The sequence below is a fragment of the Hyalella azteca genome, unplaced genomic scaffold, assembly GCF_000764305.2.
Source record: "Hyalella azteca isolate HAZT.00-mixed unplaced genomic scaffold, Hazt_2.0.2 contig16205, whole genome shotgun sequence".
In the NCBI taxonomy this organism is placed as follows: Eukaryota; Metazoa; Arthropoda; class Malacostraca; order Amphipoda; family Hyalellidae; genus Hyalella; species Hyalella azteca.
In genome coordinates, this window is record NW_025946032.1 from 52,553 (window position 1) to 72,090 (window position 19,538).

At 39.2% G+C, this 19,538-nt stretch overlaps 1 protein-coding gene across 1 annotated transcript; it reads right to left on the reverse strand.

The window, feature by feature from the left end:
• Nucleotides 1–246: 246 nt before the first annotated feature.
• Nucleotides 247–16,949, reverse strand: LOC108667196 (putative inactive tyrosine-protein kinase Wsck). The gene is made up of 3 exons (XM_018154189.1): nucleotides 15,636–16,949; nucleotides 15,056–15,238; nucleotides 247–411 (listed from the first exon to the last, which is right to left on the reverse strand). Exons 1-3 carry the CDS (start codon nucleotides 16,923–16,925, stop codon nucleotides 247–249), a joined length of 1,638 nt encoding a protein of 545 aa, XP_018009678.1. The 5' UTR covers nucleotides 16,926–16,949.
• Nucleotides 16,950–19,538: the final 2,589 nt, after the last annotated feature.

A 19,538-nucleotide genomic window follows, 5' to 3' on the forward strand; every position in this document is an offset into this window, starting at 1 on the left:
ACATAAAGCAAGGTTTGATTATTCAAAGTTTAAAAAATAAGTAACTAAATAACATTATAATTAATGAGCTTTGTGAGCGCGTGGGCTGTAGATAGCAGAGATTCATGGGCAAAATGTAAAGCAATACCGCCGCGGGTAGACGCAATTCAAAAGGCATGATAAAAATCACAACATTTTTGCAACACCATTAAATATAAATAAAAAGGGACTTTTCCTTGATGAGAACCAATATGAGAACCAGCTTTTTTAGTCTAGGAACTCAAGGTGAGGAGCATAAAGATGGTACTGGAAACCAGGGTACGTGGCAAATAGCAGATGGCTACCCTCTCCTGACAGCTGGTTTAATGAGCCTTCTAGTTCCGGCAGTTGGGGCCGTTGACTGGGATCCAGCTGCCAGCAGTCCAACATGAGCTGCAACCATAATGTTTTATTAATGAGTATGATAATTTACAACTGAAAAAGTCCCAATATAAGAATCTTGACATCAAAGGGCTAGAGATTATTTTAATAACAAAGTTGAACCCTCTTGCATCAACCTTTAAGGAGCAGCAACAGATAGCTGGATTGCTTTTAAAACTTCGTCAAGTTTCATATGAAAACAAAGTCTCTGATCATTTTGAGACACCGAGATGTTTCGCATTACAGACAGCGATGGCACAGTTAACATGTAATTCAAGAAAAAAGTCAAAAAAGTCATTCAAAATAAAGCATGTCTTTCTCTATTGTCAAACTTGACTCTCAGCAATTCCCATAGCTTTATGCTCAAAGTACAGGGTGGTTTACGGAAAGTTTCTGGTTTTATTTCGCGCCAAGCAGCGAGATGTAGGAAAAGGGCAAGGAGTATTTCATATGAAAGTAAGGTCATATAGTTTCGTGTCCCGTCTAGTCAGTTGCCAGCATGCATTGGACAAGTGAGCAGCGTGCGTGCCGTTAGCTGTCAAGGCGTACTTTTTTAATGGCTGTTCCAATTTTGCTAATCAACAAGCATTCCGTACTCGGTTCCGTATTCGTCCTTCAGGTCGGGATCCTGTTCGAAAATCGATTGTTATGTGGATGAACACACTTAGGGTAAGTGGACGAGTTATTGAGGGAAGTCAGCAAATTGCCACAACACCCGATAACGTAAGAAGACTTAGAGGCGTTTCTGCGTACCTCACACCGTTTATCACGCAAACACGCTGCTATTCTGAGGCTTTCGCATAGCAGTGTGGTTAGAATGGTCCACAAAGAATTGCAATTTCATCCCTTCAAATTGTCTGTGGTACGTGAACTTAGCGAAAACGATTTTATTGCTGGCCGAAATGCATAAAAGGGCTACTTGAGAACTTGCCTGCCAATGTAGTCGTTTTTTTCTAGTGACGAAGGTCGATTAAACATTTCTGGCAGCGTAAACAAGCGAAACATGCGTTATTGGAGTGACAACGATCCGCGTGAATTCCATCAACGGCCAATTCATTGTGAACGCGTAACTGTGGCGTGTGCGGAGTCAAAAGTCGTCATAATTGGCCCTTATTTCTATGATGAAAACGAACGCGCAGTAACGGTGACTGCAGCTCGGCACAAGCAAATGAATGACACCTTTTTTGCCAACTGCCAGGAATGAATGTCAGAGATGTGTGGTTCCACCATGACGGAGCCACGGCCCACACAGCGCAATGTTCAATGGATCTTATGGGACAAAATTTAGTAGTGCCTAATCTTCTCGAGAAGGGACCATCTCAGGCCAGCCCGATCCCACGATTTAGCTCCGTGTGATTTTTTATGCGGTTATCTTAAATCAATTGTTTACAATGACTGTCCAAAGACCCTACCTTATATGAAGACCAACATATGCCAAGCCATCGCAAACACAAGTAACCATCATATGCTTCAGCGAGTTGAACGAAACTTTAAAAATCGACTAACTGAATGCATTGACAGCGAGGACCGTCATTTGTGTGATGTGATCTTTAAAAGTAAGTTATATAAAAATTCAGGTAAAATCTTTTTCAATAAAATTTTGATTGTAATGATATCTTTACTAGTTCTTTTTTTTAATGAGCTTTCATATCAGGAAGTTTCCGTAAATCACCCTGTACCTGAATGAAATGACCCTGCTCAGCTAAGTATCAAATTTCAAACAGATAATTAAATCGAATAAAACGTTCTCAAATAAAAAAAATTAAAGCCAAAATCATAGCAGGAGAGAAATAGCACAAAATTTTGAACGGTTGAAATACAGTTAGAATACTGTTCTTGCTGCCACTGAAGGAAAACAACTTCAAGACACGACACAACAAGCCATTGTTAAACAAGAGTATTCTCCTAATTGCAAACGTTTCAAACTTGAGATGTTGAATGCAAATATACTAAGCAGAACAACAAACTCCCGTGATTTTTGTAGACAATATATTCTAACTGGAATAGTATGAAATAGGGTATAATTAGAATTTCGCGGGAAATTTCCTCATTATTATCAAACATCTTCACCATTAGTCCTTTAATTCACTCAACATAGTTTCAGCAGAATTATTTTGGTCGAATTTCAATTCTTTCGTCCGAAAAGCCTTGAGATTCTTGAGCCTGAGAAGCTTAGTAGTAACTGTGTTTAACATACATTGAACGTAAGGTTGCAAGAATCAAATTAAAAAAAATGATTAGGAATAGGAATAAATAAGATAAGAATAGGGGGATTTGTGGGTTTAGAAGCGGAGTTTGAATTAAGGGGTGGAGCCCGAGCCGCCTAGCACGCATGCGCGGGACCGGGGAAGTATTTAATAGGAGCGAGCGGGCCACCGCGGGCAGTCGCGCGGCGGTGTTAGAGAGAGACGGACCAACAGTGAATGTTTAGGAACAATAGTGGTGTTCGTTATTTTCCTGAGTCACGACGTCTCTTCAGACAACTTCAGCCGACCGCGATATATATCACCGAGAAGAAAGGGAAAGTTCCCAAGTTTGTTTCTTCCTCCAGTTAGTTACCAACATGCTCTGGTCTAGAGGGCAGCAGGCAATGTCCGTAATGGGAATCTGTTAATGAAGCTTGTCACAGGAACATGATTGAGGAATTTTTTCTTTCAAGACTCAAAGAAATGAACATTAGGAATGTGTGATTTCAGCAAGACGGAGCCATAGCACACAAAGCACAAGACTCAATGAATTTGTTGCGACAACAATTGCCCGACCGCCTCATCTCTCTCCGAGGCGATCTCCAATGGCCGCCACGCTCTCAAGATTTGACTCTATGCGAGTTATTCTCAGGGTTGGTAATTTTTTTTATTTTTTTGGAAAATCAAATAAATAAAAAATTCAATGATTTTTTATTTTTTTCATGACTTTCTTATTTATTTGATTTTTTTTTTATTTTTTCAGCTTTTTGGCTTTTTGAAATGTTATTTTTTTTGTTGCAATCAGCCTACTAACAATAACAATATATGGATCAAAATGGATGGCTAAAAAGGGCACTTACTATCTTCAAGAATGGCCATGGTGGTGTTTCCCACTTTGGGACTTTTGGGTAAATAATTATTGATAAGTCTTTTCATTAGCTTTGTAAAATTTGTATGGAGCAAGGTAACAAGCTAAATATTGACCGTTTAACTGGTTTCAATATACAAAAACTTCAGGAATGCGGATCTTCTAATCATTGAATAGTCACATAACAGATATAAACATAAACATAACAGATATAAACATAACACATTTCTGGAGCAGATAGCACAGTGCACAATACTATCAATAGATCTACTAGTTTTATGTCCTATAAATCTACCAGACTCTAGGCTCTAAACACACCAACTAGTAGTGACTGAGTGACTGACTGCACTGTACCCATTTGATTCAGACCAATAAACCAATACTAAACATAAACTGAACGATAACCAAACAAACCTCAAATGACTTGAAACGCGAGCAATGTTATGAGAAAAGCTAACACTTTGAAATAAACATGTACACAATTCAAACATTTTATTTCCATTCACTGCATTTAATTATTTTATAAATAGTTTTATAATTGTAGTTGTTTTGTTTCTAGTATTAAATTGACATATTCAAAGATTGAAATTAAATATTTTAAATAGAATACTCATATTAGGGTGGAAAATCTTTCTAATTGCCTAACAGGTCAATACAATCTCAACCTCTCAATATACAGGGTGGGGCAGAACCAATTGAGCAGTTTTGAGGCGCAATAAAAGAGTAGTGGAGGTAAAGAATACTTGTGTTTTGAAAATAATATCTGGAAGATGGTGGCCATTAGCTGCAACACACTGTTGGAGTCATTCTCGGAGGAGGAAGTAACCGTGACAGTGAATTCAGAATGCTATGCTGCAATGTTGCAAAATTTCTTGCAGCCCAGGATGGAAAACATTGTTGAAAATGAAGAATTGGGAGACATGTGGTTCCAGCAGGATGGGGCTACAGCTCACACAGCCCGAATGTCACTCAATGTTTTGAAATGCGTGTTTCCCAGACGTATGAGGGGTGATTTACAGTGGCCTGCAAGGTCACCTGAGTTGAGCATTTGCAATTTCTTTCTTTGGGGACATCTAAAAGAGGGTTTTCAGAAGTTGCACTCACACCCTACCACTGCTAAGGGAAGGGATTATTGCAGCAGAGGTTATGGCCATACCTTGCCAGATGTGTGAACGTGCAGTAAGAAACTTCTGAGAACAGCTCCAACAGTGTGTTGCAGCCAACAGACACCATCTTCCTGATATGGTTTTCGAAACATAAGTATTCTAAATGGTGTGTTATGCTAACCTTGAGGAAAATAAACTTTCTTCTTTATGTACCTCCATATCTTTTTTTATTTTGCCTCGAAACTGCTCAATTGGTTCTGCGCCACCATGTATAAGCTAGCTAACACATTTAAATTGTATATTGTAATTAATATATAACAATTAGTCAAATAGTTAGTTAAAGACTACTTATAGCCTTATAAGAATTAGCTAAGCTGCTAGCTATGTACAATGTATTGCAACACTTGATGCCTCTGTACCAAAAACATCCAATTCATTGAAACCTAATACACACTAAAGGCAACAAGTTTATATTCCAATTTGTAATAGTACATTTATACTAAACCATGAATAACAATACCTCAAAATAAATTAAGAACTGCAACTCAATATATTTAAATATATAAAAAATTGAAAAAATCAAAAAATAAAAAAAATCATGATTTTTCATAAAAAATCAAATGATTCAATCACATGATTTAATCAGTTTGATTTAATCAATGCCAACCCTGGTTACTTTTATGGGGTAATTTGAAATCTGGTTTATGTCAATCAACCACGGACCATAGCACACCTCAATAACAACATTCGCGATGCCATTGCCAACATACCAATTGATATGCTGCAAAGAGTGGATACAAATTTCAAAAATAGACTTAATCAGTGTATGCGCCATGGGGGTTGCCATTTATCTGTTGTCATTTCCAAGAATGTATGGAAAAAATTGGGATATTGTATTCTCAAATAAAAAAGAATTTAAGACAATAATTGAAGTACATAGTTTTGTTTTTATCAACCTTTCAAATTAGTAAGTTTCTCTGGCGCACCCTGTACAAATGTGGCTCATCAAAAAAAAGTAATTCTTGTATGCTTGGTCCTTTCAATTTATGTAGTCAGAACATGAACAATTAGTAACTGAATACTGTGAGCATGGAAATCAGATAGGTCTAAGAGTAAGACACGTTCACCTACACCTAGTGCCAGCCAGGTAAGTTGTCACAGCTGACATCTATGCCCTACCTGCCCAACCATGCACCTCACATACTAGGAACAATTAGGATTGCAATCACTAGTGTCCCAGACACAAACTATTGTGTAATCAGCATATAATAGCACATTGACAGTATTGAGATGAGGGGCATCCATCAACATGTGGTTGAAAAGCAAAGGACTCAAGACACTGAAGACAGCACCCTGAAGGCAGAGGCACCGCAGTAGATAGCAGGAGGGGGTATGACAGAACTCCGTTGACTCTTACACAAGCAGTGCAAGATGTCAAATATGCATGCAACCAATGGGCCATTGCACCACCAGTTCCAGCCATTGCCAACTTATAGAGCAGACCATCCACCAATACAGCTCACACAGCAAACGGAATTCGAACACGTGGATGATGGCAATACGTATCAGTTAAATTTGAAGCGCTGACGCAATACGACTCACCACGTGTCGAATATTGCCACACAAAGTGACGGAATATAGGGATTTGGTAGGTTTCCATTCTAAAGGCTTCTTAATAAATATGGCAATATTTTGTGACGTTTCATCGTTGCTGACGCGTAGTGAAGTGTTTTGAGAGTCATGTGAAGGCAACAGAACTTACGTAACGCATACGGTTTTTTTCATAGTTTTTCATTTCTCGATGCGTCCTTAATGTGTCGGAATATACCGCCTTTACCCTAGTTCCAAAAAAATTAGAGGCTCAGTTGACCGTTGACTCAGCCTGTGAGGCGTGAGCCTGACAGCCACTGGCCGCTGGCCCGCTATGCAGAATGCAGAGGTTGCAAAATGCAAATTGCATCGCAAAGATAAGGTTTGGCTTTGGAGGATAAATGGGGCATGGTCCATGGTGACTCTGAATTTAGTCTGAAAAGGAACATTCAAGACACTGGCAGACTGCACCCTGCAGACAACATAGTGGCAAAGGAGAACATTTTTTGTTGCTCTTCCCAAGTTCATTTTGGACTCTGGAATCCTATATTATAGGCTATATATATATGTTCATAAAGATTTCCTTGTAGCTATTAGGCATTAGCATTTAGCAGCGATTAGCCTTCCCTATTTATCAAGTCACAGTCACACCCTTGCTTGACGCCTTGACCTTGTATAGCAAAGCTACCTATATAAGCTCTGTCTCAAGAGATTAACTTCATAGTAGCCAAGAACAGTCATGACTCATGTGTAAGGTAAGCCCTTACTCCTAGACTTCCTAGTCCTATCCATGTTAAAGGTTTAGTACCTAAACTAAAATCAACTGGAGTCTGGAAGCCAGAGACATCAATGTTAAAGTTCCAAGTTCAACTTCCAACTTAGGTATAGAATAGAATAGAAGTGTCGGCATTGAAGAAATAGGCCCATGGCCTAATGCCGATTCTTCAACTTTTCATGACTTGATTCACAAGGGATCCGGCCTTTGGAACCCGATCTTTCTATAGCTGACGATTGATTGAGATTTGAGATAGCTGCTGGAGCCTGGACTTATTGCCTGATCCGTAACTTGCTAGGCATTTTAAGACTGAACATATGCTCCTGCAGTCCTGCTGATGCTGAGCTGCTGTCCTGCATAGCTTCATCTAGTCTGTTTTTGAAGATGTTCATACTTGGAGCTTCAACGATGCTATCAGGGAGGCTGTTCCACATGTCAGTGACTCAAAGCGAGAAGGTACATAGTGGCAAACCAGAGCTTTTTTAGAATCAGTTCATTTTTAATTTCATCATTTACTCAAGATTTAAGCCAATTTCTTATGTATGATAATGCTGGTATCCAGGATACTTTATTGGTCTACTTATAGGACTCAAAAATGAACTTGAGGGAGAGTCTAAAAAACTCTCTGCTTTGCCACTATGGAGAAGGATAAACATAGATTATATTCATTATAATGTATATATAGATAGATGTATAATAGATTAGATGTATAAACATAGATTATCCTGAACTGGACCTAAAGTATATTCTATAATTGTTTACGCTGTTCCTCTATATCCTAGGATCACGCTACAACCGAACCATCCCTCAGCCTCAGTCCTCAGATCATAATTAAACTGTTAATTTGTTAAACACTTTATTTAGCTAACACGATTCATCATCGGTTAGCTACACGATTTTTGAAGAAATATCAGTCACTAAGGTTCCAATAGCTTTTGTCGATGTAAAAACTACAAACGCGTTGAGAGTGCATGTGCTATATGATTTTCAAAAGAAACGATGTGCAGTTCTTGAAGTTTAATGGAGTCGAGAATTTGTCTGTGTCTGACCTGTCGCCCATTCTGGCTACAGCCAAATTCGCACAGCTAGCGGAATTCTAACCAGCAACTCACTGCTACATTTTTGCTGCTCTCAGCCACCCATCTATCCGAATCCGACTGAATACTGATACCAACAAAATTGTTCACAGCTAGCTGAGGCTCAAAATGGCAACTCACTGTTTCAACGGTGGTTCAAGCATGCTACAGAGTAGATTAGCATTTTAACTTAAGTGTTCGGAGCCGTAGGCACCGTAAGCCAGCAGCCACTGCTCCAGCCAATATAGTCTTCACGGTATCTACACCACAGCATGCGTCTTCCTCCTAATTTGCACCGACTCTCCACCCAAACAAACCATTCCGGACAAAATCTAACCTCATTGGCTGCAGCAAGGTGGGGATGCGGGGTAAGTGGGGGACTGAAGCCAGCCACTGTCTGCAGCAAGGTGGGGAGGCGGGATAAGTGGGGGACTGTAGCCGGCCACTGTCTACAGCAAGGTGGGGAGGCGGGGTAAGTGTGGAGGTAGGCGCATGCTGGGATGTAGATGTCTTGAAGACTATACTGGCTGGAGCTGTGGCTGTAGGCATCCAGCGCATTGGCTTCAAGCCGTCGCGGATTTGTGTGGCATGCTGCATGCGTTGGTACTACTGACTACGGTATGGACCGTATGGTGGTCTCAGCCTCCTCAATAGGCGAAAATTATTACACGATAAGTGAGGTTGGTAATACCCTAGAATACCCCCCTAGAACTATTTCTTACTATTTGCTAGGTATCATTAGAAATTAGTATATTAATATTACTTTAAACATAATTAATTAATTTTACGAGAGGGGAAATAAATAAAAAACTTTTTGAAATTCACTGCTTTTTATTATATTAGAAGACTGATCTATTGAACAGTGTGATGTGAATACCCCGATACTCATGAGTGACAGGAGAACGAAATTGGAGTCATTCAAGACTTACCGGGAGGTCGGACGCTGATGAACATTGAGTTTGAAGCACCGGATATAGAGAGGAGTATCCACGGATTATCGACATATTCGGCGCCCGGGTCAGATGGAGTCCCTGCTGTGTTACTGATAAAATGTGTCGGTGCACTGAAGGTCCCTCTGACTTTACTCTGGAAAACATCATTGAGAGAAGGAAACGTTCCTAGTTACTTAAAATTAGGGCGAATAACCCCAATCTACAAAGGAGGTGCAAGAGCTGACTTTATGACGTAATTCTAGCGGTGATCCGCTAGAGTTACGTCAACAAGTCTTACAACAACTTACGCCACTCGTAAGTCGATTTTGCGTTCTTACGAAGTTATGATAATACGGCCCCAGAATCGGCAAGGAGGCCGGGCGGTTAAGCACAGCAGAATTGTAGCAGTGCGTTGCGAGTTCGAGACCTCAAATTGCTGTGAATATTCTGCGATGTTAAGAATCGGCGACAGGCCTACGGCCTAATAAACGCTGAAACCGCTATTATTATTAATATATTATTAATACTCATAAACACTGAAAACAGCACTACGGTATATTTCACCTTGTTTACTTCGTCAGTTATGGATCTGTTTGGCTTACAGCAAAGGCATCATCGCGTAAAAACCTCAGTAAATACATGCCATGATTATATAAAAAAGTGTACCGCTTCAGTGAACAACATGTTCTGACGGTTTGTACATGTAAAACGGTTGTAAACACGTGTTTACAACCGTTACAACGGTGTAAACAGGTTTACCAGTATTTACAACTGTGTAAACAACATATAAAACCTGACGGTTTTACAAATGAGATAACAGATGGCTGACAACCTGACGGTTCTACCACTTCTTCCACCAGCGTAGGTGGTTGTACATGTACAGGGATTTTTTTTTTTTTTTGGGTAGGTGGTACTACTTACACCCCCTGGAACCCCATGAAACACAGGATTAGTTTCGCCTGAATCTAATTGGTTCTTAATTTCCTTTTCCCATTCCTTCGCTTTAATTGGTTTGTTACCAGTAGCGGAAGTATAAAATAATTTTCTTGTTTTTTATACCATGTTTTGAATTTTCTTTTTTGTTTTTTTTTTTCTGGAGTCATTTTTAATTCTTCTGCAAGAACTTTCCATGTTTCTCTCTTTTGTTCGATGTCTTTGGGAAACGTGGACTTTGAATATATGATGGAAAGGTGCGCAGACGCATTGCGAATTTCAGCTCACCATCACAATTTTCACTAGTACCACTACCATCACAATTAGACATTTTACATCACTGTTCTGCAAAGAACCAGATCAGCCGCTATACTTTTTTTACTTTTTTTTTCTTTTACTCTCTTCTTCTTCTTGCCACACATTTCCTACGACACACAGCAATCATCCAATTGTGGCCTTTTCCTGTGTGTATCATTAGTGTTTAAAACAGTGGTTCCCAAAGTGGGCGATATCGCGCCCCTAGGGGCGCTGGAAAGATTTTGGGGGGCGATAAGGAAGAAAAGGGCGGAAGGGGGGCGGTAGGGGAGGCGGCAGTCCGAAGTCAGAACTTCGAACGTTTGTTTGACGATTTGTACACAACACGTGCAGCACATGACTCAAAGCGATGATTTTTTTTCACCCAGATCTGTTTTTTAACCTCTCCTGGGTTTACGTCTCGGACAAATTAACGGCCGAACTCGCGGCCGGTCTCAAGCCAATTTCAAAATTCAATGATCAAGGAATATCTCTTAAACTAATGAAATTAACTCGATGAAACTTGGTACACGTATTCATTAGCTCCTAATGGTATTATTTCGCTCGTGAAATTTTTTTTAATTTGGCCTTCATTTGTTTTTGCTATAGTTATATGGCAATACGGGCCGAAATTCACAGTGATATACGTAAACGGCTCTTGGTTAAACCGCGGCCGGTAGAAAAGCCGGTCGTTTCTCCTATATCTGTATAACTTACGAACGCAACCAAAATAGAAAAATTGTCACGATTAACAACACCGTTGGGAAGTTAGGTATTTATATACAAAGTTTCGTTGAAATCTGTTCAGTAGTTTAGAAGAAATTTTTTGATCGCCGCGAATTTAAGCGACAAATTACCCGGCGATACGGGCCGAATATAAGGAAGTGTGAAATCAAGAATGATGGTGAAATAAAAAAAACTCGCAAACGAAGGTAAAATCAAAAAATTTGTATAAGCTAAAATATCACCGTTTGGTAGTTGGGAATGTATATTCAAGATTTCGTTCAAATCTGTTTAGTAGTTTGGAAGAAATTCTTTGATCACTGCGAATTTCGGCCTGTATAATCGCAACATAACTCATGAATGAACGTGAAATTTAAAAATTTTCACGAGCTAAACATCACCGTTAGGTTCTGATGAATACATATTCCATGTTTCATTGAGCTGCGTTCATTAGTTTGGGAGATATTCCTTGATCATTTGGGAGATATTTCTTAATCCTAATTTGGAAATTGGCCGTGAGACCAGCCACGAGTCCGGCCGTAAATTTACCCAAGACGTCCTAGGTTTCTTGTGCTGAAACAGTCAAAACAGCTGGAAAACATATTGGTTCATTAAATGGGGTTCTATTTGTTAAATACACATTTGTGTTTTACCTTTATCTTTTAAAATTGCCGCGTAAAACATTTCAAGAAAGAGGCGTATGTTTTTATATGTGGTGTCTGTGGGGGTCGCTAGAAATTCACTAGGGAGACAAAGGGGGCGCCAGCCTGAAAATGTTTGGGAACCACTGGTTTAAACAATCTTACATTAGTTTTACCTAGCCAAAAAACCCTAACCTAACCTAACCGAACTGAACACAGCCTGACATATCCTAACCTAATCATACCTCACCTAACCCTACTTCACCTCATTTGCGAGCGCTGCCTACTCCAGCAGGACACCGATGGTCATCATACGTCGCAATACGGCTTGAGCGAAATTCTACTTGAAATCTTGTTTGACGGCAGAAATCGAGGGAACGCCAGGGCCCTGAGCTCAACACGTACTCGAGGACCATAAAAAGGGAATTTTTGTTTTATTTTCTTTGTAATTTGTTTGAATTTCCTTCAATGCTGTACGTTACCGAGTTAAAAGACCTTGAAAAAGCAAAAAATCAATCCCCTACGAAAAATCCGTATTGGACGCAGTGGTGGACTTCAATTTAGTATAAATGTATAAATTTATTAATAAAGTATAAACTTCAATTTAAATTCAGAAAAGTATTAATGGACATTTTATGATTGAACATTATTTAAAGAAAATGTATTTAATTAGATTTAAGAATAACCCATTCTAAATGAATTAATTATTAATTGCAGTTTTCAGTTAACATTGAAATTTAACAAATATTTGCTTGAAAAATACCTTCTCATACTGCGATTGATGGTTTTATCGGCAGAGCGAATATTATTCGACATTATATTATGTAAACAACTTTTGACTTAGCAACACGGTTGAACTAGTATAGTTTATCCATGATTCGATTCATTGTCGCGGAGACGAATCAGTAGTGCGACACTAAACATTGTAGAGCTACTTCGAAGTGCTTAGTGTCTGTGACGTATTTAGCATACCAACACTGGACACTTCGTAGTGCATAGTGCTACTTTGTAGTGCTAGTGCCCTATTTAGTTATGCCGTTATACGGGACCAAGCTAGAAATAGTGCGCTTGTGAATAAAGGTATTTGTTATCGATAAAAGTTCTAGTAAACTGTAAGTTAACGGCTCAATGTGCCTTTCCCCATACGAACCTGAGATGCATGAAGCATAATTAATAGCTACAATATGTATGGATACTTAAAATCATAGCAAATATAATTTAAGAGATGTAGTGACCCGCTGGACGATTGCAAAGTTTCAAAATAAATATGAGTTTTTTATAGACCTGCCGTTGGACGTAAAATACACATTTTAATCGACCGAATTAACACCTTTCGGAACTGACCAGTCAACTGACTCAAATGCACAAAACGAAACTCCAGTGCAACTCAAACGCTAATAATTTCCACAACGGATTTAACTTAAATTCAGAACATAAGTAATTAGTAGCAATGCGTGATGATAAAGAGAAGTGTTGAAAATGAAATTATTACAAATTTAGCGAAACTTCACTGCCACATCTATGTCGGCGATGTGGATGAAGAAGAGGATTGGGCCGAGTACCGTTCCCTGTGGTACTCCACTCATCACCCTAGCCACGCTCGATCTCGAGCCTCCAACAACTACAGCTTGTAGTCTTTCTGTTAGGAAGCTGTGGATCCATGCCAGCATTTCACCACCGACCCCAGTAGTCTTAATTTTCTGAAGAGCACTCCATAGTCAACTTTGTCAAACGCTTTCGCGAAGTCCAAATACACCACGTCCACCCCGGCGTCTTCCTCTATCACGGCCTGACCAGAAACCCACGCATAGAGCTGAGATCGAACCCGCGCCTCTCTAGTGAGTCAATCTTGGTACTCTGAACTTTAACCACTGGGCCACCCTGCCCAGTATTATAATAATAAATAATAATAGCGGTTTCAGCGTTTATTAGGCCGTGGGCCTGTCGCCGATTCTCAACATCGCAGAACATTCACAGCATTTTGCGGGTCTCGAACTCGCAACGTACTGCTACAATTCTGCTGTGCTTAACCGCCCGGCCTCCTTGCCGATTCTGACCAGAAACTGGCGCACAGAGCTGGGATCGAACCCGCGCCTCTCTGCCCCAATCTTGGTACTCTGAACTGTAACCACTGGGCCACCCTGCCCTGTAACCACTGGGCCACCCTGCCCAGTATTGAGTAACTATATTGGATTTTTGAGATAGCTTTTCTTATTTTTTTTTTATTTGAATAAGAGACACTAAATAGTTCATTGTTAGATTCATAGCTGTTTTTTGTCGTTGCAAAAGAATTCACCAATCACTATTGTGATTTTTGCCGTGGGAAATTGTAATGCAATCCGCAAACTGAATCCGGCTCATGCCCAGGCAACGTGCAGGACGAGGCACCATGAATTTGGGTGGCTTGCTGCTTAGTGCTTACGAAGCTACGATTTCCCGAAGTGACGTTATCAGGGAGAGGTGAGAATTTAGATCGTTCTCAAACGTGTCGAGCGTTTGCGACGTTACGTTGTCAATGTCTTGAATAATTGGATTGTTATGAATTGGGAAATATTAGGTGCGTTGCGTAGCTATTCCTGTCATGTGTTGAGAAACTTGAGAGTTGAGTAGAGGCTGTAGACCGTAGCGGGCGTTGATTAGTGTCACTGTCAGTGGACAGTGAGCCATAGGGGCGAAGTACCTAGGGCCTAGTGACTTTTAGACTCTTTAAGTTCATTTTTGAGTCCTATGAGTAGGTAGACCAGCAAAGTATTCTGGATACAACTTTACAAGCATTATCATACCTACTGTTATTCCTACATAAGATCATGGTTTAAGTTTGGAGTAGATATGGAAATTAAAAATGAAGCAATTCTCACTTCTAAACACTAAACAAGTAAACATTTTTCTAAAAGACACAAGATGTTCAAAAAACTCATGTTGGGTTGGGAGATAAAATCATTCAGGATCTGAACTTCTGAAGTGAAGGCAGTAAGAAAATAGGTATTGAAAAAATTCTGCAAAAACATGAAAAAAACATGTTTAGAAGCAAGAATTTTATAAATCAGAAAGGCGGGATTTTTGAAAACTTGGGCATGTATGATGTAGGCCTACCAACCTAGTCTGGAAAAGTCCTATTTTTGTCTGAAATATCGCGGCTCTAATATCATATAATTTCAGTAGGTATGAAATATCGCGGCTCTAATATCATATAATTTCAGTAGGTATGAAATCTCGCAAGGATGGACAAGACAAAGGATGGACAAGACGAAGGATGGACAAGATAAAGGATGGACAAGACAAATGATGGAAATGACAGAGGATGGACAAGACAAAGGATGGACAAGACAAAGGATGGAAATGACAGAGGATGGACAAGACATGAATGATACATTGCTGGTGGGAAATTCAGACATATTTTTTCCTATGGATCAAAATGCAACTAACATTTACAGAGGAAAGAAATAAGTTTCAGTAATTGAAAATGTTTTGAGATTTACCTCCATCATTTCTAAAAACAGAACAATTATGAAATGCTAAAAGAAGTGCATACCTTCTTGATGGCACCAAATGTGCCCTGCCCAACATCCCCAACTATGGTGAGGTCGGCAGGACGCATGACAGCAACACGCTGCTTGAGGCGGCTGTAGTGATCTGGCAGGTCCTCTTCATTGAGGAAGTGTGAGAGTCCATCAGAGGGCAGCTCTCCATTGTCATGACAGTTAGCAGTGAGCTCCTGCAAATAAAATATGTTAATATGTTGACATTATTTTATGGAATATATGCAGTAAACTCAACTTGTTAAATTTAAGTTATAAATGTGAAGAATAAAGTTGGATTACATAATACCAAATAGAGTAGCAGCAAATTATCAATGAATATAACACACACCAAAAAGCAAAAAAACAAAATAGTTTAAAAAATTTGCAATGCTATATACACAATTAGAATACACTGTAATAGTTAAATGACAAATTTTCATACTTTAGAGTGCTATTTCTGTAGCATTTCTTCAGGAGACCACTAAAGTATAATATTATCCAACATAAAGAAAAAATAATTTTTTTTGCAAAGAACTACCAGATGGATGTGAGAACTATAAGTAGGTTGAAGTTCCTGAGAATTTTTCTGACCTGATTATCAGGTCTTCTGGGAGAACGAAGGTAGACACGAAGAGCAATGTAGATCACAACAGCAATGAGCACAAGGCAGCCCAGCACTGCAACACTGATTGACAGTCCAAGAACAAGACCACCATTGTGCCGCACGGCATGGACCTGGCCAGGCTGCTCGTGATGCATGTCTCTACCATGAACAACTGAATGAGCTGACTCTGGGTGTGTTGCAAATGGGTTTCCAGTCTCACCTCCAAATTCAGAGCCTGAATGTTGGCCATGATCAGAAGCAGAATATGATTTTAAAGTTTTGTTCATTGTGCTGATCACACCAAGAAGAATGTGGTAGTCCACATTTGTTTTGAGTGGAGCATTATAATAATTGCCATAAGTTTTCTTATCTCCCACAGTAAAAACTGTAGGAAACTCATCAGCACTAAACTGGGCAGCTATATAATATGGCAGCTGTTGCTCCGATGCATTTTGGTAATTTGTCAGGGCTGAAGGATTCATGATCGCTCCAACAGTTTCATCAACAACCACCACCTGGTAAGCAGTGATTGGCCCGCCAGTAGGGCTCACAGTGTGCAACTTTACGTTGATGGTCTCAGGTGTTCTGCTTAGCATTTCAGGCTGAGTTGGTATTGGTGGGGGTGCAATGCTGGTCCAACCTTCAGTCGTGGCAGGCATGCTGAGCCCTGCAGTATTAGCAGCCCGTACTTCTATTGCGTAATGTGTGGCTGACTGAATACCATACAGCCATGCGCTGGTGATATCCGTCCCCAACTCCCAAGTGCGCACAATAGGAGGCTCTAAACCACTCAATGTTTCCAAAGGAGATGCAGTAACTTCATATTGAAGGATTTCAGAACTACCATCACTGAGAGGAGCATCCCAAGATATATACAAACCTGCTGAACTTGAGTTGAGTACTTTTAGATTAGTTGGAGCTCCTGGAACACTGCCTCCTGTTTCATAGACTGAAACTGCCTTACTCCCACCACACATGTTTTGTGAGTCATTGATGCATTCAGAGCAATCATCAGAAGCTTCACCTCTGAATGTGAGTCCACACATGCACTTATTCCCTGCCACAACACCAGCATAACGATACTGATTTTGGTGACAGGCTATTACACAAGATCTAGCACCAGTCACTGTACCATCTACAGTATACTTCAGAGTGTGATTGTTTGCATTGTCTTGAGGTAAGTGAAAGCACCCAAGACTTGTAAGGGCTTCCTCAGACAACTGTGGTGCTGCTAGGTGACTACTTAGGGTTAATATAAAGATGGAAATTAGTGCCATGGCAGCTGTAAACAACAGCCATGTATTACCTGGAGGAAAAATGATAAAAAATATTAATCTTAGAATTTTAAGCATTGATATTTAAAAAAGACAAAATTAAAATTTATCCTCAATAGCACATCAATAACTTACTTTCAAACCTGTCTTTCATAACCATTGAAGTAAAGCACAAAGTGATCAATGAATGAAAGTGGTCATTTGGTAATTTTGTTTAGTGATGCTAAACATTATGCTGTGCACTTGTCATCCCAAATCTCTAATTTTACCCTAGAAACAGCAACAATAACATCTGTCTCTAGAGGCAACTAAACATGTGATAGTACAGTCTGACACGACCACAACTATGCAATCTCCAATGAAATGTTTTAGGTTGACTTGTTATGTAGGATATTTTGGCAGGACTTGCGGGAGTGTGGTATACTAAGTACCGTAAAATGGGGTAACTTAAACCACTTTTTTTTAAATGATGCCATTTTTTTACTAGCTAAATTAAACTTAAATTGAAACATGCAAAATACAGGTCTATACTCTAGGTTCCCTCACCATAAATTGCTGGCTCCTGCCTCTCATAATTTTTATGTAATTTCAAAAAAAGTGATAGTCTTTGTTACCCCAGCTCTTGGGGTATCTTAGACTGGGTGGTAAAATCAGTTATATTTTTTTGTAAAATAACTCCAGGTTTTGGTGCATTGTAGTAGAACTCTACTAGTTACATATGCAAATGACAAATTTGAGGAAAGTGTCATAGTTTGCAAATGGGGGAACTTAGACCACCTAATGTCAGCCATGAAGAGGTAATATTGACGGGCTTGGAAATTAAGCAAAAATTACCATATATAAGACTGTAGTCTGAAACATAAAGAAAAAACGTAATAGGTGTATCAAACATGAAATATGTTATATAAGGTAATTTTAAATTAATTTCCAAGCCGGTCTATGTTGCCCCGTCAGGGCTGACATTAGGTGGTCTAAGTTCCCCCATTTGCAAACTATGACACTTTCCTAAAATTTGTCATTTGCATATGTAACCAAAAGAGTTCTACTACAATGCACCAAAACCTGGAGTTGTTTTACCAAAAAAAAAAAAATTGGAAGGGGTACTCCGACAGGCTTTAAATAATAGCTTTTTTTTGTGGGTCACATCTTTAATTTTTTAACCTATTAGATATAACTTTTTAAATCTTTCTATTGTGTTACATAGCCTCAGTATTAGGCCTTTAATGCCCATTGACAAAAATTTGTTATGTCAAATAGTTTTCAAGTTTTGGGGGTTTTTGTTAAAAAACAAACAGTGGTCTAAGTTACCCCGGGAGTCTAAGTTACCCAATTTTATGGTACCTACTTTGGAAGTTGAAAATATTATGAAATGACACGTTTGTGAACCGTGATTTATTCAATCTACAAAAATACACAACAGTAGAGCTGAGAGATTTCATACCTAATGAAATTATATGATAATAGAGCCACCATATTCCAGAAAAAAGTAGACATTTCCCTAACTAGGGTTGACTCATTTTGCAGAATATTTTGGTGGATGCGCAGTACTAATTACTGTGGAAGTTGAAAATTTTGTGAAATGATACGTTTGTGAACTGCAAATTCTTCAATCAAATCAAAATACATTTAATTAATTTACATAAATGCAGCATCCGCCGAGTGCCAAATGGCAACCTTTACTGACCTCTATGTCACAGTGATGACGCTGATAGACCGGTTACTGGCTAGTGAGGAAAATATCTACTCTCTGAAGCTCTGACCCACAATTGTATTTTTTGTACCATGGTTTTATGAATTTGCAATCAGTGAAACCATTTTTTCAAGCCAGCCTTAGCCAGGAATTCCAAATCTCAGCCATCGTTGGCTATGAAGAGCCATTTACAAGCTACCAACTCATTTACTAAGTCTTGTGCATGGGTTACCACTTACCCCAAATGTTTAATTTTACCCTAGAAAAAGAAACAATAACATATGTCTTTACTTTAGTGGCAACTGAACACGTGATAATGCAGTGCAACTTGCAAGCATGGAAAGCCTTTAACATTAGGCTTTAGGACCGTGACTAGAGCTTTTCCACCATATCTGGGAGATTCCTGCCATAAAAATTACCTATCTAATTGTTAACAATAGTGCCAATCAGGCTGCAAGATTCCAGACATATTGAAATTTCATCACGTTGGAGTTGCAAGATTTCAGAAACTAGAAGGAAAATTCCAATCCTGATTGCAGTCTAACCCCTCTGACACGAAGACTGCAACTATGCAATCTTCCAGAAAACTTTTTAAGTTGATTTGTTATCATGAAATTATGCAGGATATTTCAAATGGCAGGAGTGTTTAAGCACTGCAGAAGTTGAAAATTTTATGAAATGAAATGTTTGCAAAATGCAAATTGCAATTTTTTTGATCAAACAAAAATACATGACATTAGAGCCACAAGATTTCACACCTACTGAAATTATGTGATATTGGAGATGAAATATTTTAGAAAAAGTAGGATTTTTCCCAACTAGGTTACTGAATACAATGCCTAGATGCCTACCACTACCAGTACTCTAGTAGCAGTAGGGCTAGGCCAGTAGTGAAACTAGTGCCAAAAAATTAGAGTCTCAGTTGA

Coding starts and splice junctions, on each gene's coding strand:
- LOC108667196 (XM_018154189.1), bottom strand. CDS start 16,925: ATGGCACTAATTTCCATCTTTATATTAACCCTAAGTAGTCACCTAGCA. Junction 15,239..15,635: donor CCAGAAGACCTGATAATCAG/GTCAGAAAAATT, acceptor TTTTATTTGCAG/GAGCTCACTGCTAACTGTCA. Junction 412..15,055: donor CATTTGGTGCCATCAAGAAG/GTATGCACTTCT, acceptor TTATGGTTGCAG/CTCATGTTGGACTGCTGGCA.